The sequence below is a fragment of the Pagrus major genome, chromosome 17 (genome assembly GCF_040436345.1).
Source record: "Pagrus major chromosome 17, Pma_NU_1.0".
Taxonomy (NCBI): Eukaryota; Metazoa; Chordata; class Actinopteri; order Spariformes; family Sparidae; genus Pagrus; species Pagrus major.
Genome location: NC_133231.1, coordinates 25,610,190 through 25,633,558, shown reverse-complemented (window position 1 = coordinate 25,633,558; position 23,369 = coordinate 25,610,190). Strand labels below are relative to the sequence as shown.

At 40.7% G+C, this 23,369-nt stretch overlaps 3 protein-coding genes across 4 annotated transcripts; 2 read left to right on the top strand and 1 right to left on the bottom strand.

Moving 5' to 3' along the window:
- Positions 1–794: 794 nt before the first annotated feature.
- On the bottom strand, positions 795–13,389 carry bag6 (BCL2 associated athanogene 6). Of its 2 annotated transcripts, none has more exons than XM_073484844.1 (25): positions 13,255–13,389; positions 11,640–11,727; positions 11,431–11,548; positions 10,698–10,912; positions 10,221–10,292; positions 10,015–10,137; positions 9,699–9,916; positions 9,323–9,455; positions 8,489–8,689; positions 8,186–8,405; positions 7,794–7,844; positions 7,219–7,571; positions 7,056–7,128; positions 6,592–6,923; positions 6,194–6,455; positions 5,915–6,084; positions 5,682–5,735; positions 5,190–5,298; positions 4,686–4,810; positions 4,085–4,219; positions 3,634–3,690; positions 3,302–3,526; positions 2,502–2,609; positions 2,256–2,402; positions 795–1,396 (listed from the first exon to the last, which is right to left on the bottom strand). In XM_073484844.1, exons 2-25 carry the CDS (start codon positions 11,718–11,720, stop codon positions 1,301–1,303), a joined length of 3,678 nt encoding a protein of 1,225 aa, XP_073340945.1. In that variant the 5' UTR covers positions 11,721–11,727; positions 13,255–13,389; the 3' UTR covers positions 795–1,300. The 2 variants fall into 2 exon arrangements, with proteins under 2 accessions (XP_073340945.1, XP_073340946.1); XM_073484845.1 differs by having other exon boundaries at positions 8,318–8,405; positions 13,255–13,366.
- A 14-nt stretch (positions 13,390–13,403) lies between these two features.
- Positions 13,404–14,968, top strand: glrx3 (glutaredoxin 3). The gene has a single exon (XM_073484846.1). It carries the CDS (start codon positions 13,434–13,436, stop codon positions 14,409–14,411), a length of 978 nt encoding a protein of 325 aa, XP_073340947.1. The 5' UTR covers positions 13,404–13,433; the 3' UTR covers positions 14,412–14,968.
- A 2,230-nt stretch (positions 14,969–17,198) lies between these two features.
- Positions 17,199–22,623, top strand: LOC141011423 (uncharacterized). The gene is made up of 7 exons (XM_073484577.1): positions 17,199–17,391; positions 17,810–17,949; positions 19,308–19,378; positions 20,561–20,695; positions 22,199–22,297; positions 22,392–22,419; positions 22,506–22,623. Exons 1-6 carry the CDS (start codon positions 17,278–17,280, stop codon positions 22,409–22,411), a joined length of 579 nt encoding a protein of 192 aa, XP_073340678.1. The 5' UTR covers positions 17,199–17,277; the 3' UTR covers positions 22,412–22,419; positions 22,506–22,623.
- Positions 22,624–23,369: the final 746 nt, after the last annotated feature.

Sequence of the window (23,369 nt, the reverse complement as noted above, 5' to 3'; positions counted from 1 at the left end):
GGATTATGCATGTCTAATGACTTTAGCATTGCTTTATTTGGCTCAGATTTCCCAAATGAATATCAACCAGCCCCTACACTGGCATTATTAGGTGGATTGGAAATGGGCCATGATGTGACCAATCACATTAACTACAGCTTCATTGTCCATGTAATTATAAAATTCAATTCATGCTGTCAAGGGTGGCCACAGTAATTGCAGGCTTCATGATACTGTACTCTAAATTAAAACGAACCAAATGAGCTCTGCACAGTGTGGTACAGATTTTAAATGTGGGAAAAGAGAGCGCCGAGTCAAGGGATCCCAATCTGTTACTGGTAGAGAAAAGGTTTAATTGGTGTACACCTGATTGTTACTCAACGAAAGGTAGCAAGATTATGTTATATTCGTTGATAAACAGCAGAGCAATATCATCATTTCATAGATCAATCAGAAGACAGAACAACTATGAGACATACTTGAAATTTCAAACGCTGTGCAGCTCAAGATATAATCCTGTTTTTTCATATTTTTCTGACGTTGTGTGATTCTCGAAGTGCAAGAAAATAAAAGCAGATTCCGTTTCCATGAACTCTCAACTGGAGCCTGATCAATAATTTCAAATCTTAGTTTCTTTAACAACTTAATGAGAATCCCTTAAATTTGGTAGAAAGATGAACTTGCCAGTGCCCTCTGGTGGACAGACTATGTCATAACAACTCTTTATAAATTACCATATGTTTGGTATTTTTACATCAATACTGACATCTGTGATACGTTTATATCCTAATTACTCAGACTCAGAAAAAGTAATCTTGTATTGTATCAAGATTTTTATTAAGCTTACTGTACATTCATGTACCAAACAGCATGTTCATCACATGAAAGCATACTCTTGCGCTCCAGAGTATTGAGAGGAAGGCAAAAGTCCACTAAATAATGAGAATTCAGGCGCCATATTAACAAAGCAACACGAGGATAAGAGGGCAAACAAAACACAGACATACACATGTATCCAAACAGAATTAAAGTGACCTGACATAGTCAAACTTAGATCTGATATAATACATTTTAAACAAGGAGCACTCTCTCTCAGCTGAAGTTGGACCAAAACAAACACAAAGAAATAAATAGGCACTGGGGGAGTAGTCACATTAGCATTAGGCAATTAGTCAAGAGAGCTGCTAACTGCTTAAAGGCAAACAGACAGTTTGGGGGGGTGAAGCTGCGTTGAGTGGAAGTCAAATGAAAATCCAAGAAATAATAAAGATGATGATGGAGAGGGCGAGAGACTTGCAGGTTTCTTATCAGGTGAACTTGATTATGAGTCTGATGAGAAGGCTCTGTGTGAGTTGGGGAACTGCTGAGAGTTGAAATCCTGGTCTTCCCTCACTCGTTTCTTGATGTCTGTTTTAACCTGAGAGGAAAAACATGATTAATATCATGACAGGACGTACAGGCAGCATGTCAGAAGGTGACTTGGTAGTTAGAGAGGCAGCCATGAGATCACAGGTTTGTTCCCAGTCACTGGCAACCCAAGTGAGAAAACCACATTCAAAGTTGACATTTTCAGTGATGCTAACAATTAAAAAAAACAACAGCCTCAGAGCAGAGGATCTCAAAAGTATCTTGTGTGGCTCAGCTCATGTTTTTGTAGTTGCCTTTAACAAACAATGGGTCCAAGTCAAGTGGTTAGTTAGTTCAGACATGTTTCTAATAACAGGAGGACTGAACGCTGTAAAAGTCTTTAAACAGCACAGATTACAGTTTAACATTTAAAAAAAAACAAAAAACTTTAGCAATGATTGTTCACAAGTTGTATAGATATGGACAAAACAATGTCAGTATACACACTGCTGCGCTTGTACATTTTACAGAAGCCCTGAGGGGGCTTTTCCCAGGAGAAAAAACTTTTTGTGCATGTGTGAAACTGAGTGAAACAAAGTTTTGGCAGCAGAATTTTTTTTTTTTTCTTTGGTAAGGCTAGTATTTAAGTTTCAGGTTATGTAACATTACTGTCATGTCTTTCCCTTGGAAGGAATGTGTTATAATTGCCGTTATTCTGCCATCAGTGTCACAGGTGGAATATCGTGTATCATCAGCAAGTCAGATCAAGCAGCAACATTTAATGGCCTAATTTCTGACACATTCAGGAACTTAGAAAGATTGTTCTGGCTGTGAAAACCTCTGAAAACAAGAGGACCAAACTGCGGTCATTATTAGCCTAAATGATGTGTAGTGAGTTCCTGGTTTGTTCTAATATAAAATTGAGTTACCTGTTCTGCATAAGCTTCCTTCAGCTCGTGGGTCTCCAGATCGTCTTGTAACTGCTCGGCTGAAGTGATTGGCTTCACTCCTGCTGTCCTTGCTGCTTGACTCACTGCATCAGAGAGGGAAAGGAGGCTTCCTCCACCCAGTCCTGTCTGAAGACACGAAGACACAAAGACACACAGACACTTTGAAGAAGGTGAAGTCGAGTGACATTCATGTGTAATAAGTAAAGTTATAGCTGATATTATTACCTTCCTGCGTTTAGCTGGCATGCCATGCAAATAGGCGTCAGACATGGGAGGCTGAGCCTTCATCTTCCTCTGGGTCATCATGTCACACCGGATGATGGGCACCCATTCCTACAACACGTACAGCAAATGAACATCTTTTAAAGGACAGGTTTTACATTTAAAGTAAAACAATATTCAAAAGCATTCAAAAACTCTTTGTGTTATGGTTTCGCTGCTGCAGGGGAAAAAAGTACGAGGGAATTTTGGCACTAAAAACACTAACCTTTGTATATACTAAACTATTTGTATTAAATAAGCATTTGATTTTATTTGTCTGGAGTTTAAAATGCATTTTTACACAGAAGACGACTGTAGGTTTTGTTCCCCATCTCTTACACTGGAATCGTATTGTGTGGGAGGTTGTGATATTCTGTGGGACACGACTGTAGCAACCGAAAATGGTTTCAATGGTTACATGTCGGTATCCATTTAGACTCCATTTACATACTCTTGTAAAAAAAGAATTTGAGTTTTAAAAAACTTTATCTTTACAATACTAGTTAGAAGCTCATTAAAATTAGGCAGATCTCATCTCATCACAGCATTAAAATTGAAATCCACACATTGATGTGTCTTTCCAGAAACAATTTATCTGGAAAACAGTTTTCAGTGGAAATATTTTCTACAAAACAAACTGTTTCTCTAGAAACTGTAACTGTGAAACAGGGCAGAGCTACAAAGAGCACATGTGGTCATGAAAAGCCTTCCCTGGAAAAAGGAGAAGATAAATGTTACAACAGTAAAACTGCGGGGGCTCTTACAGGGGGAACAGCAGCCGCCCAGGCTTCTGACTCTCGAGCAGACTCCTCACTCCCTCCCTCGGCTCCTGCTGCTGCCATGTCGCCACCTAATGGTGCGGCTCCTCCCGAGGATCCCAGGTCCCCAGGCAACACCCTTGGCTCCCGTGCTGACGCCCTCGTGTCGTGTGACACGGACATGGCCTCCTCTGCTGTGGTGGCTGCAGCCGGTGAGAGGGTGTCCGCAATCTTTGGAAGTGGAGAGCAGTGAAATGAGAGAACTAAAAGGTAAAGCAGTACTTAAAATGTCAAACTGAGTTCACCTGAAAAGAACTTCGAAGACACGGCATGCTTACCGTTGTACTTTGTGCTCGTTCAGGTTCTTGTGTGCCAGTTGCAGAAGACTGATCTCTCTGTGAAAGAATGTCATTTAATATTTATTAGCCATTTCAGACGTGCCGCCCAAAGTAACAGGATATGTAACTGCCATCAGATAAGAGGGACTCCTTTCTCTTCATGTAACATGTTACATATGCATCATGTTGTGCAGAAAATTAGTAAGGTTTTCAAATATAAAATTCAGAAAATTTGACTGAAATCTACAATAACAGGAACAAAATTTGGGGAAAAGAAACAGATTTTAAATTCCTGAGTGTAACTATGAGCCTCAGGCTTGAGCAGCTACATCATGTAAGTTGATTTTCACCAACTGTTAACATGTGTCCATGCATATTCTGGGAGGAAACCATAAATTCTAAGCTTATTATAAAATAAAGGTTTAAAAAGGACATGCAGTTGGTCTGTTACCTGTGTGTGAACTATGTAGTTCTGGATCTGCTCCTGTGTGATGGGGATGTGCTCGAGAATGACTTGCAGCCTCATCGTCATCATGCTGGTCATCCAGTTGACCAGGCTGGGGCTGATGTCACTGGACATCCTCCGCTGGAACAAGAGAAAATAAAGCTTTTATTCTACAGCTGTTTCTTCCTATCTTTGTCTTTTTGGCAACATTTCTCTCTGGATTGTTCAAACTTTTAGCAGCTGTTGTTTTGTCTACTACTTGAACATTCCACAATTTTGATCTTTTTGCTGGAAAAGTTGCTATTCTGTACTTAAGGCTGAATAAGAGAGTCAGTTTAAAAACTATGCTGTATTGTCGTCTCGACTGCCATTTAAGTCTATTTCAGTTATCTGTGACACGTGTGTCAGTCTGCAAGTAGTTTTAACAACTTATTCATGCATTCCTTTGTTTCAAAATGACAGATTCTTTTCTGTACAACCTTGTCAGCAACACTATATAATTTCAGGCATGAACATGAATTCAAAATTTGGAGCATGTGAAAATAGGGTTACAGGTAAAGTAAGATTCACACACCAACAAAACATTACTGAAATATTGTGTACTGACTATTCGGTGGTTGATGACTGCAGTGAGGGCTCTCTGGTCTCCTCTCAAGCAGTGCAAGTTGAGGGCAAGACACTCAAACAGTGCCTGGTTACACATCTGTAGCAGCCGGGGGCCAAATGAGTCATCTGGATTAGAGAAAGATAGATATTACATACATAGCAAAGAGATACAAGTCCTACTGAATAGTGAAATTAAGATTCTTAAGTCAGTGCTTCATCTCACAGCAGTATTCATGAAAAATAATGTGATTACTTTAAGTGCTGCAGCCTGGAACCAAAAACATCAACACATAAACCCAATCACAAGACCGATTGATTTTAGGGCTGTACCGGACGTTATTTCTACATTAAGAGCTTCTGTTGAGATAGTTGATTGTTGAGCCTCATTATCAGGTTGCTTTGTGTTGGTCCCTTAGACCCTAACCAAGAATGTCAACTATTGAACAAAGCTTCAAACTGTTCAGTACAGCCCTGATTGAGTTATACTGCTTGTCCCAAAATGTACCAGTGCAACGCAGAATGTGTGTGGCAATGTGCTGCAGCTGCTGTCTGAAGAACGACATGTTGGTCTGAGTGATGTCAACGCCCTCCAACACTGTGACTGAAGACTCTGCCTGTGGGGGTTGAACAGAGAAATGCAATCAATACATTTAAAACCTACAAGGGTAGCATTTCAACTGTTACTGGTAAATCATCTTAAACCAAACTCGCTTTGAACTTTCATCAGCTACAGCTGAAATACAGTATAATGTCTTAATAATAATCTGTTGGACTACATCTTCATTTTCTGTAATAATGTAATAATTGTATAATAAATTGTGTAATAATTTCTGAATAATGTGCACTTGCTTGTGTTTAAGTTTCCATAAAACAAGACTCACAAAATGTGAAACAGGGTGACTTGAGTCATCAACATTTAGAGGGCAGCCCTACATTCAACCATACACTGTTTTGTATTAAAGCGGTAGTGGAGAACGAGTAGACATTAAGAACTTACAAAGCTCTCAGTGATATACTCCTCCAGTTCGTTGACAAGACTGTCAGCCGCAGCCTGGTGGGTGGAAACATAAGACAGAGAATGATCGCGTTTAGATGGAGAAGAAGACAAAAATCCAACAGTTATTGGTCATTTATACAATTAAAGATGGGTAATCCATCTGAAATATATATTTATAAAAAGAAGCACTTGAAGGAAAAACATTTCTCCTTCAACTGGTGAGTGGTACTGACAGCAATGTTCTCATCAGTGGGCTCTCTGCCATTGAGGTAGTTCTGGGTGAAGAACTGGGACAGTTGAGGCTGGATGCGGCCCAGGGGCTGGTGCTGGCCATGAAGCAGCATCACCAGATCTGACATGGTGAACGTCTGACACACCAACATCAGCAGCTCTCCAAAGAAACCTGGGAACCACAATAAAAAAAGAAAAACAAATACAAAGTTATATCATCAACAGAATTTAGATCAATCCTTTCCTGATATTCTTCCTCATGGAAAGCTATTGCTCTTTACCAGTAGGATCCTCGGGACTGATGAAGATGTTGGTGGCCTGGGACAGCCTCTGCATGAATTGGGCAATGCTCTCTGTGTCATTCTGGGCCTGGCCCAGAGAGCCCATCATGGTGCTCAGGACTCCACGGACGATGCCTGTGAATAGCTCCGGGTTGAGGGGTTCAGCAGCGCCAGGGGGGTTGGGTGTGGGATTGGGCCCTGCAGCATTAGCAGGAGTGGTACCAGAGGGAGGAGGGGGTGGAGTGAAGATGGGCTGGGAGGCCTAGAATTAAACAGAATCAAGGAGTGAGGATTTGTTAATACAGCAAATGCAAATCAGGTGTGAGTTATATCCATATACATGTACAATTATCAAGTCCACTATAAGGTGCACTCGAGTCAAACATTCAAACACTGACCTGCTGCATGAATTCACTCACTCCCTGGATGAAGGCTGGGACACCAGATGTGGTGACAGTGATTGAAGGGGCCCCTACAGGTCCCCCACCAGCCCCACCTGCTACACCCAGGAGAGAACCCAGGAGCTGGCCAAGGTCTGGTGGCATTTCCTGGGACTGGGGCTGACTGGTGTTGGACTCAGGTTGGCTGGTAGTGTTTGTGGTAGGCGGAGGTGTGGGTCCCGAGGTTGAGAAAGAAAAGGAGGAGGTGGATGAGGAGTTTTGAGAAGAGGAGGAAAAGGAGGAAGAGGTGGAGGAGGATGTGGATGAGGAGGATGTGACTGTCTGACCAGCTGTAAAGAAAATAAGGTAGAAATACCACAGATTAGCAGTGATTCTTGACGAATATTTTTAAATTCGAACTTTAACGGAAAAATTTGTTAATATTGTTATAAAATTTTAATTCAACATCTGGAAAAGCTTACCCATTTGTCCTGGCAGCAAAAGCTGTCCAACCAATCCACTAATCATCTGGTTGAGAGCAGCAGGATTGAAAGCCTGTAGAACAAGATTCTTTAATTAGTATCAAATGTTGAAAAATGAAAACGGTCTCAAAAACAGGAACCAATCAGAAAACATTATTCTCACCTGTCCTGGCTGCTGGCCTGGCATAGCAGCCCTCACATTAATGGTGGTTCCCCGGGTGCCGAAGGCTGGCGGGGGCATGTTGGGTGCAAAGGGGGGTCGGGTGAACACAACCCTGGCCTGGGGCTGGGGGCCAGCATGGGGAGGTGGTGGGGGAGCAGTAGGGGTGGTGGTGGGTGTGTTTGGACCTGTGGTGGTAGTTGAGGAGTTGGCTGTGGAGCTGTAGCCGGGAGGGGTGGGCTGGGGTGGGACTGGCTGGCCAGTAGCAGTGGCTGTGGCAGCGCTAGTAGCTACGGCAGCAGCATATTGGCTGATCTGTTGCATGAGATTCCTCATAAAGTCAGGGGGGAGGGCGCCTGAGGGAGCAAACAGAAACCAGTGAATCAGAAAACCATGATGTACTTCTGTTATCAGCAGAAAATTGAGAGGATTTCCAAGGATAGAAAAAGAAGGCTTTTGTTTATGATCCAAACCGATAAAATGCGTTTCACTGAACTCAACTGTTGCAAGTTGGAAATATAATAAAACTAGACTTAAGGGGTTTTACGTGACTAGAATGTACTACCGACTGGGTTTACCTGGTTGTCCAGGCATTTGCTGTCCAGCTGCAGCAGGGTTTACACCTGGGCCTGCACATACACACAAAAACAACACACAAATACTGTGAACTCCCTTGCACAATCATAAAGTAACTGCCAGTATATTACGCTCCACAGAGGTGTATTTGCTGTAACAGAGACATCATTTAATAAACAGGAAGGAAAAGTCATGAAATTTGAGTTTGTAAATCAGATAAAAGTTAAATTCTTCAAAACACCCAGCAAATGCTTGCGGCAGCAGTGCATAAAGGATATAGCAGTGTTTTATGTGCGACCACTGAACTCCAATGCACCGCCGCCCAGCAATATAACATACAACCAACTTTGATGTAGGGGGGCATTCAATCAGTGGCGGGTAGGGGACAACACACCGTCCGCGTTCATCTGCATCATAACCACCGGGACTGCCTGGTGGCTGATCCTGATGACCCGGGGGCCAGCCTGTCCCTGTCCAGCCTGCTGATTGGAGGGGGAAGTCTGTGGGGGGGAGGTCTGTCCCTGACCTGCCTGCTCAGACTGGCTGGCCGACTGAGTGGGCGGGGCTTGTCCTTCGCTGTTACCGCCAACAGTCATCGTGGCACCCAGGTTCATCTGTCGGTTAAGCACAGTCAGTCAGATTATATTAAAGATTCAATTTAATGACTATTAACTCAAATCTGTGTGCATTCACTGACTTGCACAGGGATGTGGTGGTGCACAGCTCCAGGCAGAGTGACGGGGGAGGCATAATGGGAAAATGGCCGGACCACATGCAGGTGGCGGGGCACAGGGCTCATGAGGTTCAATCGCAGGTCACTGAGGGCCACAAGGGCATTACCAAGGAGACGGAGACACTCCCATGTCAGGACAAGAGTGCGCTGGTCGTCCTCCCTCTCCTGTGGCAAAAAGAGAAACCAGCTTGAGCAACGTTTTGAATGAAAACTACATAATCTATGTTAAATACCCAGGTTGTTGCGCAAAATCAATACCTTGGGAAATTTTCTTTCTTGTCGATAGTTACATGAGAAGATGGATACCACTATCAAGCCTCTACGGTTAATATAAAGCTACCCCCAGCAGCTGGCTAACTTAGGTTTGTACAAAGACTAGAAATAGAGGGAAACAGCTAGCCTCATATTTAAATCCAAATACAGGACCGTAAAAAAGTAATTGCTGTTTTATTAGGGGGTTATGTGTCAAAGTATTACTTGTTATACGGTTGCTAAGCCAGAAAACTCTAATGACTGTCTGAGCTTTCCCTTAAAAACATTAGTAGTAGTAATGTAATATTATTTGTACTGTTACACCATACTAAGGTTGGAATGGTTGTGATTGCTCCATTTTTAATAATTTACTGATACAGAAAATTGGCCTTATAATTACCTCATATTAAAGTTCTTGCTGCTGTACAAATTTAATATCTGAGGATGTAAAACATTTTAACAGATACCCTGGCATTCTATTACGAAGCATATTTTTCAAAAATTAAGATTATCAGTTAATTATTAATTCGGCTGTTTGAATCCTACTGTATTATTGTTGTATTCTGCTGTGGTGGCGGTCTCTAAGATGGTATGAGCCCTCTGAATGAAGGGCTGCAGTCTCTCCTCCACCCGCCGCAGTTCAGATAACATTTCTGCCAACTCAGCTGGGCTGGGATGACTATGGGGGAGGCAAGGAGGGAAAAGCTGATTACAATCAAACACATCAAGGGACTCCTGCTGTGGTTCCTATGATCTGCTTTATGTTTACAAAGTTGTCTTCATTGATTCTATGTTAAATAACTTCATGTCTTTTACAAGTTCACCTGACTTAAAAAGGTTTGGAATAAAAAAAATTGACTTGCAATTACGAATCCTCACGTATTGGCATAAGTAACAATCTGAGTCAGAGAGGATGTCTTACTTGGGTCCAGGTTGGGGTGTTGGTCCCTCAGATTGTGCTGATGAGGTGGGTGGAGGTGGGGGAGTTGTTGGAGGTGGGGAGGTGTCCATGGGCTGGGCAGAGGGAGAGGGAGTGGAGGTGGTAGATGAAGATGAGGGAGGGGGGGGAGCAGCAGCAGCAGCAGCAGCAGCAGCAGCAGAAGTCGCCTCTGTTTGGGAGGATGAGTCGCTCAGCCGGCCCTGAAAAAAGACACGCGGCAGCAGGGAGTTTGTTACTGATAAGGTCGGGATTTCTCTGGAGATTTGTTACTAGAGTAATTTGAAGGTTGAACTCTCGCCTCCATTCTTTGAATAACATCATTGATGTCCCTCAGCAGATTCTCAGCCAGCACCAGCCTCAGCCTAGGCTCGCTCTGCACCGGTTGGTCCATATCAATGTGCACATTCACAGACCCATTGCTCTGAAAAAGGCAAAGGTGATAATCAACAAAACACAGGGTAATGTATATGTGATTGTATGCCATTGATATACATAGTATCTCACCCCAGTGCTGGTTGTGACTCTGGCATTCCTTGCATTCTCTCCCATGCCGGACACCATCTGCTGAACAGACATCTAAACGAGAAGAATAAGAAAAGTAATGCACTTCTGGAAACAAGTTAACAAGCGAGACAAACCTTCTTATGGCCATCTAGTGATATATGATTAAGGCTGGGCAACATATTAAATATACAAAAAACAAGACGACCAAATTCTACCACTACATAAATGTTCTAGATGTCGCATTTTTGCCAACACATTTTGAAATCAGATTGCATTCTGCACGTGAGGAGAGTCTTTACAGATGTTCTTCTCTGTAACCTCAAAAATGTACACGATACAAAATTTGAAAACATTGGCGTATCATACATTACAGGATATTACTAAGATTATCCTCGAAGAGCGAGTGATGCATTAACGCAGCTCACCTGCCGAGAGTTTGGTCTGAGATTCCCTTAATAAGTCACAAAGAAGGCCTACCTGTATCTGCTGGGGGTCCATGATGTTAACAGGGAGGTTGAAGGTTCCAAGCATTACATAGCTGTTAGCATTGCGATCATGTGGAGGCACTTGTGGTGTTCCCTGGGAGGAAGAAGATGGCCCACTGTCAGCTGAAGTGCCTCCTGACCCTGAGCCAGGCTGGGAGGGTGGAGGTGGTGCCCGCTCCACAAGGTGTATCACCTTGCCACCAACATCTGGGACAACAGAGAACTACGGTCAGATCTGTACAAATACAATAGTCTGGTTGACTTCACACTTTTGTTCTGAGAAACAATAGAAATTTTAGCTGGATGATTTTAAATTGCCTTCAATTATGTTTGCAAACAATACTGTTTAAATACTGACAGACGCAAGTTAACTCAAAGCGCCTATTTATTTGAAACAAGCTAACTTAACAATACACAGTCATTATCTTGTCCTACATTAGTGGTCTACCACAACTACAAAAAAAAACCAAAGCAACACAAAACACTTACAATAAGATAATGCAACCCTCAGGAAAAAAATCCTACTTATGTACTTGTTAATTACTTGTTGTAGGAAAATGTTCAGAATCAATATGCACATAATGATAAATAAATAAGAAAGTAATTTTAAGAGTCTACAATAGCATTATACCTAAAAGGAAAAATTGCCAAATCAAATCTATAACTGCCTTTGATACAAGATTATATTGAGCAGCATTGCCTCAGTGGACCCAGTGATTACTTACTATAGTCTGCCAAAGTCCTCTCATCCTGTAAGACTCTGCCCTGGTAGATCAGCCTCTGTTTGTCCACAGGAATACCCACCGAGGGCGCAATATGCTCCTTGAACTCTTTCACTGTCAGCTATAAAAAAGATGGGATAGACACATGTCACTAACACAAAGGGTGACTAAAGACAAGAAGTCACTCTTGCATTGTGAACTGATGAATTTACCTGAGCACCAACAGTGTAGGTTCTGCTTTGGGAGTCTAATGTTTTGACTGTCACCTCTATTTCTGCAGTTTGTTCCTCCATGGTGTTCCTGTATCATAAAACAACATATTCAAGTGATTAAAGCTCAACTGATACCAGATTCATAAAACCAATGCCAAAATCAGCATTTGAGATTTTCACATTTGATAACATTATATCAGCTTGTATTCATTTCTGTTTTTAAAGACTTGTTCAAAACAGAGCAGGACATTTAACAGCTAAAAAAATAACTCTTCTGTGCTTTCTGGTGGACAAACACTGTTAAGGAACCACTGTCTCTAAATAGCCTCAAACATATCTTTGGCATTCGTGTACTGACATTTTTCATATCAGTTGCCCTACGCATATACAATGTATTGATATCATTAACAGTAATTTATATTCTCAATTACACTACTATTTGTGAGGGATATTGAGATATGGGTGCATATATGCATATGCATGGATATGCAACAAAAGTCAAATGTGCCACATTATTTTTGGAGGGGACCACAAATATTCACAAAACACAAAATAAAAACTCATATGTTACAGAATAAACAATCAAGTGAAACACTTAAATATCCCACTATCTCTAACTAATCTTAAGTAGTGTAACGTCATTTTTTTCCCATTAAATGAGTGTATAAAATGCCAAAATATGACAAAATGTCCATCAATATTTCTCAAAGATAATGGACGTGTACTAAATTGCATATCTGATCGATTAATCATTAAAGTGACTCAAGTTTTCAAACAATTAAGAGTTCCAGTGTGAGTTTTCTACTCCTGTCTTTATTTTTAACATTAGATTAAATGAAATGTCTTTCGGTTTTGGATTCTTGTCAGACAAAACAGGACGTTTGAAAACAAGATCTTGTGACATGGAAACTTGTGAGTTAGTTTCACTACTTTCTGACATTATAAAGCTCAAACAACTCGATTAATAGAAACAAATAACACATGCACACATTCAGAAAACAAAGAGTTGTACACTCGTCAGTATCACAAGTGACATTCTTCATCAAATACACAATAAATAACAAAACTGTTGTTTCCCTAATGTCAGTAGCAACAACAGTTGCCGAGAGAGCAAGGAAATAGCCATGTGTGCCAAAAGCCACAATGGTAAAACGACTGAGAGCAGCAGAGGCTGAGCAAATAAAGTAACGTAGGCTAATGTCGTTAAAAGTAGCGTTAGGTAACGTTAGCATCGTGATGTTAACGTAGTTAACTGAGAGCTAAGAGGCTTAACGTTAGCTCACTTAGCCGTGTCCTGTTGGGCCAGTCAACGCCACGCGTATTTAAATTTCCCAACATTTATTCAACAATGTGAGCTGCGACGTGTAGCTAACGCGGAGAGTAACTGCGGATATCGTAAGCTAGCAAACGTTAATTAGCACTGGCTAGCTAGCAGGATTTAGCTTAACTTAGCCTGGAAACCCAGGCAGACGTTTGCACCGAAGCTAACTTTCACCAAGCTAACCAGTAAGGAGGCTAAGCTAATGCTAAATATACTAAACGTTACAATACGCGCATCATTTCAGAGACAATACGGCATTTTAATGAACACCATACTTTGTTGTTTGACGGTTACCTTAAAAGTCACACTATCCTTTCAACTTATCCAGCGTATGCAGCTGTTTCTTATCATCAAATAACATGCAAATGACTTCCTAGTACGAGCTCCTGCTCTGGTACTTGCCAGAAACTACCAGGGCAACGCGGATGTGACGTCAGGGCGACACCGGAAACGCTGCGCAGGGGGAAAGAAAAATGGAGAATCTCGTGGAGGCGAAGACGCAGCAACAATTTGAAGATTTCCTCGCTAAAGCCGGAAAATGCCTGACCGTGGTTCATTTCACGGCGACATGGGCTCCTCAGTGCGGCCAAATGAACGACGTGATGGCCGAGCTGGCCAAGGAACACACGAGCAGCACGTTTGTCAAGCTGGAGGCGGAAGAGGTGCCGGAGGTGTCGGAGAAGTATGAAATCACCTCCGTCCCAACCTTGCTTTTCTTCAAGGCGGGAGAGATGGTGGACCGCCTGGACGGGGCCAATGCTCCGGAGCTGACCAAGAAGGTACAGCGCCTGGCTGTCACCGGGAGTCCGGCTGGAAGTGCTGCGAGCGGCGCCACAGACCCGAACCAGCGGCTGAAGAGGCTGATCAACGCGGCCCCCTGCATGCTCTTCATGAAGGGGTCCGCACAGGAGCCCCGCTGCGGCTTCAGCAGGCAGATCGTGAGCCTGCTGAAGGAGCACAATATACAGTTCAGCAGCTTCGACATCCTCTCTGACGAGGAGGTCCGACAGGGGCTGAAGGCCTACTCTAACTGGCCCACCTACCCTCAGCTGTATGCGAATGGAGAGCTGGTGGGAGGACTGGACATAGTGAAGGAGCTGGCTGAGACTGGGGAGCTGGAGAACACCTGCCCGAAGGCTGTGACCCTTGAGCACCGCCTGAAAACCATCATCAACCAGAGCCCAGTCATGGTGTTCATGAAGGGCAACAAGGGGGGCGCAAAATGTGGCTTCAGCAGGCAGACACTGGAGATTTTGAACAACACCGGGGTGGATTATGACACCTTTGATATCCTGCAGGATGAAGAGGTGCGTCAGGGGCTCAAGACATATTCTAACTGGCCAACCTACCCCCAGCTGTACGTGAAGGGAGAGCTGATCGGAGGTTTGGACATAATCAAGGAGCTGATGGAGAGCGGAGACCTGGTTTCAACGCTGAGGGGGCAGTTGTAGGAGGAATTGCCATGCCACCAGAGAGAGGGGGCAACAAGATGCTACTGCACATGCTCAGATCAGCTGATGTAACATTACTCAGGAGATCAGAAAGTTAAAGTTAATAATCAAATTGTTAACTGTTGTAGCGTTTGGATTGATTAATTTTCTATTCGAAGAAACTGCAGTTTCCATCGTGTTATTTGAATTCTTAAAATCATCACAAGAAATGTTTGAAGCTAAAGTTAAGCAATCCCTGTGCTTAGCATGACTCTGGCAAAAGCCACCGAGAACATCTGGCTCGTGTGTCTGGCATTTCTGGGTTAGCTTTTTGACCTTTCAGTTTTCACAACCTCACCTTTCAGACCTGGTTTATATTTCTAGTGAACCATTATTCGCCCACTGGTGCAGCCTCTGACTTTCCACGCCGTCCTGCTCAGCTCCTGTCGACGCTCTCCTCACCTGAAAGACATTTAACTATATCTAAGAATCACTCTGGTTTAAATGAGTAGAACTAACTCTATATGGCACTTATGGGTATTTTGTTCATCAATAACATGATTAAACGATTAAACAAACCTAAGATTTGGTGTTGTTTTTGGTGCTGCTGCCTTTTATTAGCTCATATGTGTGAACAGTTGCTTTGTAGAATGCAACCAACAAATCCCATCATCAAAAACAAGAATACGACAAGGCCTTTTAACCTGATATGTACTAGGGAAAGTTGTTGAAATTGTTTTGATTTGTCTTATATATCTGAATGTCTATACAATACAATGTGCCTTTAATGTAAATTGTCATCAAGATAGAAATCCAAACATCTTCAGTTACGATTAATCTCCTGGACTTGTGTAGTTCAGTGGGTTTGATGTCAGGAAAGTTAGTTTATCAAGGTGGAACGTGTGCAGACGAGTTTGTTGTCTGACACCACCTTGTGGAAATAGACAGAATACAAGTAGGCCTTTTTAACCTGATGTCAGTCTATAGGTTTCTTATTTTGTTGTTGTTTTTAACTTTATTCAGCATTTTCAATTAACAAACAGATGTCATCATTTTTGAACATACCTCAGATTTTCATAGCAGCACACTTAAATGAAGAAATAAAAACAAACACCAACAAATAAAATTCAGACTCAGTAATTCAGAGTCTCATGGCACTCTCAGTCTATAAGTTCACCTCATGATAACATATGTTAGAGCTGAAGCAGTCTGTTAATCAGTCATTAAAAAGGAATCTGCAATTATTTTGACAATTGATTAATCATTGAAGTAATGTTTGAGCAAAAAATGCCAAAATCTACTGGTTTCAGCTTCTCCAGTGTTAACATTTGCTGATTTCCCTAGTTTTATATGATATTAAAGCAACATTATGTAACTATTTACCCTAAAATAACAGCTCCAACATCATGTTGATGGTACAGGGTCTTGTAATAGGGTGAATGGTGTCTCTGTCTCAGCCACTTCGCCCCCCCATCTCTTGTTTCTGCACTATGTAACTTCAGTGAGACGTTAGGATCACAGCGTTACACACATGTTTACTTCAACATACAAGTTTTCAACACATAAAATAGTTATGACGTCATGAGTTTTGTTTGTAGTTTGCATCTACATCACATCTGACAAATTGTTCCAGACCTCGGATTTGTATTTACGGCAGCTCAGAAACTGTGCTCGGGCTCCAAATTGTACAAAATGTAAATTTCTACATAATGTTGCGTTAAACTAAATATCTTTTGGGGTTTTGGACAAATAAAGCAAGTTGAGTCTGTTGGGCTTTATAAAACTGTGATAGGTGTGTGTAATTACAACCCTGATTCCCAAAAAGTTATGATACTGTGTAAAACGTAAATTAAAAAATGCGACGCAATCATATGCAAACAAACTGTTTACCGACAACAGGTTCACACAGTGTTTTCTAGTATGTATTAATTATTCAATCGTGTGTTTCACATAGAAGTGAACCTCGCTCTATCCGTGCTTGTGGACAACTGAGCCTTTCAAGGACGCCCCTTTCATAATCAATCATAACACTATCACCTGTTACCAATGGACCCGTTTACCTGTGTAATGTTCCAAACAGGTGTTTTTGGAGCATTTCACAACTTTCCCAGTCTTTTGTTGCCCCCGTCCAAACTTGTTTGAAACGTGTTGGCTTAAATGCAGAACAGGCATATTTTTACAAAAAAATTAAATTGAAAAAACACTAAATATATTGTCTCTGTGCTGTTTTTAATGTCAAAAAGTATTAGCATATTTTACACAGTGGCCCAACTTTTTTGAGCACCTGATAAAGATAGACAAACACTAGTGTGGGATGACAAAAGGTCGCCATTAACCTCAAACAAGTAGTTAATGATTGGTAGTTGATGAATGTTGACAGGCAGCGAGTGGGAGTTCTTCAGTAGGGACAGATCAACCTACAAGAAATTTGCAATGCTCTGTTTTTTTCAAAACAGATCCTTGAGGTTAGGCGTGTTTTTTTTTTTCCAATAGTAGGAAACGTTCTATAATTAAGTGGCTTAAAAGAAACCACCACCTCCTACAAGAAAATGATGACTCAGCAGGCCTCCAGAGGAGTGCTTTTAACCAAGTTTCTCCTTCGAGCAGATTTTGGAACAAAACCTGCCTTGTGAAAGAATGATTCATTCGACTGTAAATGTGTTTATCCTAAATCTCAGTCTTTACATTAAAAGGACAGAGACACCACATGTTTAATCAACTTTCTCCTCCTGCTTTAAAGATCAGCTCTTGTTAATAATTTACCTACACCCACACTCTTTTAAAAGGGACATGTTGGAACATTACAGAAACTCAGAGTACCCTGAGGATTAACAGGTGTTTGATCAGGTTCATTGTGAATTGAAGAGTTAGCGCACAGGTTGCAGTTATGTTCAAAGAAGTGTTGTCATATTTTCTTTCCTTGTATAGTTTTTTGTCTCAGGCCATCGTTCCTTGCTCACTACCTGAGCAGTTGTTTGTCAAGACTATCAACCAAGAGCAGGTAAGAAACAAAATCTAGATTTTCTGTTCATCAAAATGTCAAAGATACTCAAACCATAACCAAGTATAATGTCATAATGGATTATTTATTTAGATACATAGATGATTTTTCATGGAAAATAAATTTTGTGATAAATTATCTAATCTTTGATTCATGCATTTAAACTATAATGTCAACATATACCCTCTGGTTAAGTGGGTCTTTTGAGTAAGTAGTGCGTTGGCTTAACACAGTTTCTGCAGATACGGAGAGATTTAACCGAGATAGGCATAAGTGACGGCCACACAGACGCACTTTCCACCCCCTCTGTTGTTTGCTGCAAGTTGTGGGCTTATATTTAATGAGAATTTTCCGTTCCTGCGTCGTTGACACCACCTCATGCTGCAATACCAACTCTCTGTGTCTCCGTCTGTTTTAGTATCTGGGGAAATGGTACTTTCAAGCTGCAGTCAGTCACAGAGAGGCTGACATCCAGAAGTTCAGACAACTGGACAACCTTTGGTTCACCTTGGAGAAGACAGCCAATGACACGCTGCTTCTGACCGGAAACATGCGCATGTGAGACACACGCACTACCTCAATAGGGAATAAATCCTAACACCTGAAAGTCTAAACAAGAAGAAATTAAAGTAAAAGGAAGTTCAAATGTTGTTGTTTTTTTAACACACATCATATCTGCATCATTTGCAGGAGATGAAAATGTCCATGTCAAATTCTCCAAAACTACTCAGCAAGAACATTAGATTTTACAAAAATATGGAGCTATTGCAACACTTCAGTTGGTACTAAGTCAATAGAATAAAGTTTAAAGGTCCACTTTGTGGAAAAGCTGATATTTGAGTCTCATTCACAGCTCGTGAACGCTTTGTGATGGCGGCCGGCCCGTCCTATGACTCCAAAGCATCATTTATTGACAAGTTGGGAAGGAGACTCACATATTAACAAAATGTTTAAGACTGGATTGGGTCATAATAATATTATTCATTTAAAATATTCAGAGATGGAAAAACTGCCCAGATCTTACACTTATAAATAAATACAAGTAAAAATACCCTGTTACAAACTGAAGACCTACTTAAGTAAAAGTAAAGCTGAATTTCAAAGAATCAAAAGTAAAACTACTCATTCAGCAGGAAGTTCATCATTTTCTTCTTGCGCTTATAATGCAGTAAAAGATATTTGGGATAAAATATAATTCTTAAATTCATAGTGAAGTGTAACTGCTAATGGAACAAGGTAAAATGTGCTTGATAAGATTTCTTGAAATAAGATGCAATGTCTAAAAAAAGGTCCCTTTATCTCATTTAAATGTGACTTGTTAGGTGATTGTGTCTTACATTAAGTGTAATGACGTATTTTGACTTGAAATAAACTTGGTAAGATTTTGAGTTTTTGCAGTCTTTGATAACCGTATGTGAGGAATTACTGCAAAAAACGTGTGTTATGTATAAGAATATCGGCCAATATGTCGATTTTTGAATCTGACCCGGTGACAGGCATTAAGAATAACTATTTTAATTGCTGATGGTCTTCTTTGCTTATGTAACTCAGATAGAGACATAGGACTTAAATCTAGACTTTACATAGCCAGTAAAATGTTCCTTAACTTTCTCAAAAGACAGTAAAGTACTTCCTTTCCATCAATGACAACATCAAAGCCAAAATTAGCTCTGTCCAAACCAATCATATCAATTAATAATTATGTAACACATGTCATATTGCAACATGTTTAAAACACAACATGAAACAGAAACAAGAAAACCCAAGACCACAAAAAGACACCAGAATAAGGGAAGTGACATGTATGTATGTTTCAAAAATGAAAGTCTTAATGTCCTCTTATTGTGTCATTATTTAATAAAATATAAAACCCCTTCAAGCTAAATGTGTGTTTTATTTTTAAATATGTTTTTTAGGGGAGACGACTGCGTGAAACAATCCTGGACCTATCATATACGCCCTGACAGAGATGATATGGTATTGGAAGGTAACTAGAGCCACCTGCATTCACAGATGCTCAAAGCACACATACATATGTCAGATACGGCAGCAGGTACGGGGTTTTGAAAGGGCAATTTTGAGACCACACACTACACCAAAGCATTACAGGGATTCAGTAACTTTCCCAGAATTGTATTTTTAGCAGGATGGGAAAAACCCCTGAGTATTTCTGTTAGCTCTGTAACGCTAAAGCTCACCACTAAAATTACTTTTACTTTGGTGGTTTTACAGCCTTAAAAACGTATACAGGCCCCTGAATAAATCACAAAAACAAATCAAAACAACGTTAGGTAAATGTAATTGCGAACTTTTCAAGCTGTATTCTTGGCAAAACAAACCTGGAGTGACCAGCAGGTGCAGATTTGAGACTTTGTTTCTTTAAATAAATTTTTAGAAATGAATCACGGCGTCTCTGCTAGCTGTTGTTGTTTCGCACATGCCTAAATAATGTTGCCTTGTTTATGCTCTTAATTATGAAACGTATTTGTGTTGTATTTTGTGTTGCTGATTTGATGTCGTCCTGTCACAGTCGCTGCTATCTGATTGCTGTTTTTGCTGCGTATTTCATCCCAATGTGAAGATGTTAAATAAAGGTTATACACAGTATTTATATGACCGGACACATGTAGCTACAGTTTGCCAAAGATTATTTCAGAAATGCGCAGTTTTTAATGCTGTGTTGAACTGAGCTTACTGTGCAAAACAGGTGCTTAACAGGTGTCAAAACTTGACAGAGAGAAAGTACCTTGTCCTGCAGCAAAAATAATGAGACATGGTGTAAAAAAAGACATTGTGGAAAATCTTTAGAAGTTTCCCCTGTTTTCAGACTTTTCAGACTACTTTTAAGCTTCTGATAAGCAAAACAGCTTCTGGATGTGGCCTTATCTGACCTACGCCAGAAAGCAAGTTATCATAATGTCAGTTGATGCTGTGCTTTAATGGTGCACACTCCCAACAAGAAACCTGTTGACACACAGTAAGCTTAAAGCTGCCTGCTTGATAATCCAGCCTTGTCCGAGACCATCAAAGGTTATTGGTGAACTGATCAACTAAGAGAAAGCAGCTGTAGACCAAGACAGTGATTCGCCTTCTGGCCTTTTGGGGGTGCAGTATGTCGACCTCGTCCAGAGTCACTCACTACAGATGCTGTCTTCTTGTTTTGATCCAGGAAGGACGTTTCGGTGGAGCCTGCTGTGGAGCGGCAAGTGGGCCAACTGCACTGAGTGCATCATTTTACAAGAAATAGAGCCACCTCTTAGTCCATCTGACTCAGAGGACTCCCTCAACAGATTCATGATGTATGGTAAGCTATCAGTTTGTAAGTAACTTTTATATCAGCCCTGTCCTCCACTAGCAGGCCACCATCTGTCGATAACGTTAAATATTCATAAGCTTGTCCTGCAGAATCTGTGTTTTGTGCTTCCCTACAGAAGGAGTAAAATTGAGAAAAATGGTTTAAATAGTTTACTAAAATACTTTTAGTATTTACACTATGTTGAAATAACTTATATTGAAATCTATCATTTAAAACATTTTCAGTCCAAAGCTAAGATGGCAGTTAATACTACTCTCCTAAGCATCACAATTGGATTAAGCTGCCTCATCAAGTCAACAAACTGAATTACCAAGATGATGATTCATCCTAATGGATGTTTTTCATTTGCAGAGAACAGCGAGAGAATAACCTGTCAAATGAATTTTGTTTTAGCTTTAGCTAAATTGGATTTCTCATTAAGTGCTTTCATTGATATAGCATTAGCTCTTCTACTTTAGTCTTGTTGTCTTTCTCTCTGTGACAAGAGTGCTACACTGAATTAGATTTTGGATCATCACCGTAAATGAGCTCTGAAGCAAACACAAGTTTATGGTACTGACACGTTTTGTTCAACAAGGTAATCTTCACAGATGAACACCACTTTTGGGATTTTGGAAGCGTAAATTAAATCGCTAGAAGTGAAAAGATAATGTTGGGCTATAAACAGACTACATTGTGGACGCATGACTTAAACATCAACACCACGAAGTGATCAATGTACAAGTTGTAAAGTGAGTTAGAACAGTTTGTAACTAAAGTCGGCCTGTAAAGACGGACAAGTGAGTAGATGAGTCTCTGAGTTCGGTGTGATGACGTTTAATGTCTGTGACTTCTGTAGTCTCATCAAACCACCGTTTTTAAGACATAAAAGCACTTTTTAATTAAACTGTGGGACATTTGATGATGTATTTTATGTCGTAGAACAAAACTTGTAAATATCTTAAGCCTGTGGTGACCACAGACCTTATTTCAGGCATTTAACTGAAAACCAATTCAATAAACTCACTGACTTTGAGACGAGGGAGCCGTAAGAGCAACAAATGCTGACTGATTTCTGTGTTTTAGGACTCATAACTGCACCACTCTATCTGATTACATCCGGTGCTTTTCACTTTCAGGTTTGAATAAATCGGTCCAAGATGTACATTTCAACTTTCTAGCTAGGAAGTGGTTGAACATTAGCCGTGTCTAACAAAAGCTAAGGGGGTTTATGAAATAGGTGTTTTACCTTAAAATATGGCCTGTTTTCCCTCCAGACTTTCACTGTTCTGTCACTAATCAATCAGGAAGCAGTTAACTTATAAGATGTGTAACCAACATTTGAGCTTTCCACCCTGAGTGTGATATGAGAGGAAAATGGCTGCCATGTGATACGGTCTATTACTCCTAATGAGGTTCTTTAAACAGACACTCCATGTGATGGTTGTGAATGTTTGACAGCGATCAAACTGTCTACTGCGTCTTTAATTTGTCTATTTCCTTTTACTGTAGCTCGCCAGAGTGACGTCAACGCCAGTGCGGTGTCAGCGTTTCTGTCAAACGCAGCTTGTAACAACATGACAGTAAACGTCACACTTCCTCAAGAGAAAGGTTTGTTGTTAATAAAATTTCTTTTCATAGAGGATGATTCTCATGAATGTCAAATGTTTCTTTATAAATTTAACAATTATTTCTGCATTTACAGAGTTTTGCACCGAAATATAATCACTGAGGTAGGCATGATTTTTACATTTTGCTTCCATTTTTATTTTAATGATTCATATTCAACCTGTTCTGTACTTGCTGGTTAAAATTGCAGGCTCTTGGTTCAAGATGCTGCTGGAGCCGTGGACATCCTGAATGAGAATAAGATAATTAGTTGATTTCCCTGTAAAAGTTAAACAAATAAAGCAAGCAAACATGTTTCTCAAACATCAGATTACGTCATATAAACGAGTGGTATGTGGTGTCAAAAAACATCATTCTATGAATTCTATAAAAAAATGAAAAAAAAATGAAGCCAGCCATGTTGTGGCTCTCGATTATGTGTTCATCCACCCATTATCCCTGTCACTTTCAGTCCAAATAACCAAAGGCACGGTAGCTTGAGTTGACAAAAACACCTTTGTGGGGGAGGATCCACCCACAACCACTCAGCAAAAACCTGGGAAATTCCCATGGTGCCACTGAACAGAAATACCTGTTGACATAACTTTATACAAATAAACTTATTAAATTTAATTAAATTATTGAAGGCAGCACACAAATGTGATGGAATTCTGATGATGTTATTGTCTGACGTAAAACAGATTTTATTCAAACACAGTTTTGTTATAAACACCCAGCTTCTGGTCAGTTTGTCCTCTGGAAAAATGTCTCTCCTGCGTAGGAAGCTCATGTATTACGTTCCTAAGCAACAACAGTTTATTCACGAGCGAAAGGATAATTATGGTAGCGGCAATTAATTTGTGTTTATGCTCTTGTCGTTAGGACAGCAACCCATAATTTACATCCCCTTCCACCTTCCTTATAACTCACCTTTACTCTGGAAACACACAAAATAACAAGATTGTGAAATCATTGTTCCGCTGCGCCTCGTCAACACTGAACGTGTCCCAGAGACAGTGACACATCACGACTGTGTCATTTCGTCAAACGTGTATTTAGTCAACACAGCGCAGTC

Coding starts and splice junctions, on each gene's coding strand:
- bag6 (XM_073484844.1), bottom strand. CDS start 11,720: ATGGAGGAACAAACTGCAGAAATAGAGGTGACAGTCAAAACATTAGAC. Junction 7,845..8,185: donor GATGCAGATGAACGCGGACG/GTGTGTTGTCCC, acceptor GTGTATGTGCAG/GCCCAGGTGTAAACCCTGCT. Junction 7,129..7,218: donor CAGGCCAGCAGCCAGGACAG/GTGAGAATAATG, acceptor CTTGTTCTACAG/GCTTTCAATCCTGCTGCTCT.
- glrx3 (XM_073484846.1), top strand. CDS start 13,434: ATGGAGAATCTCGTGGAGGCGAAGACGCAGCAACAATTTGAAGATTTC.
- LOC141011423 (XM_073484577.1), top strand. CDS start 17,278: ATGTTCAAAGAAGTGTTGTCATATTTTCTTTCCTTGTATAGTTTTTTG. Junction 20,696..22,198: donor CAACAGATTCATGATGTATG/GTAAGCTATCAG, acceptor CTTTTACTGTAG/CTCGCCAGAGTGACGTCAAC. Junction 22,298..22,391: donor CACACTTCCTCAAGAGAAAG/GTTTGTTGTTAA, acceptor CTGCATTTACAG/AGTTTTGCACCGAAATATAA.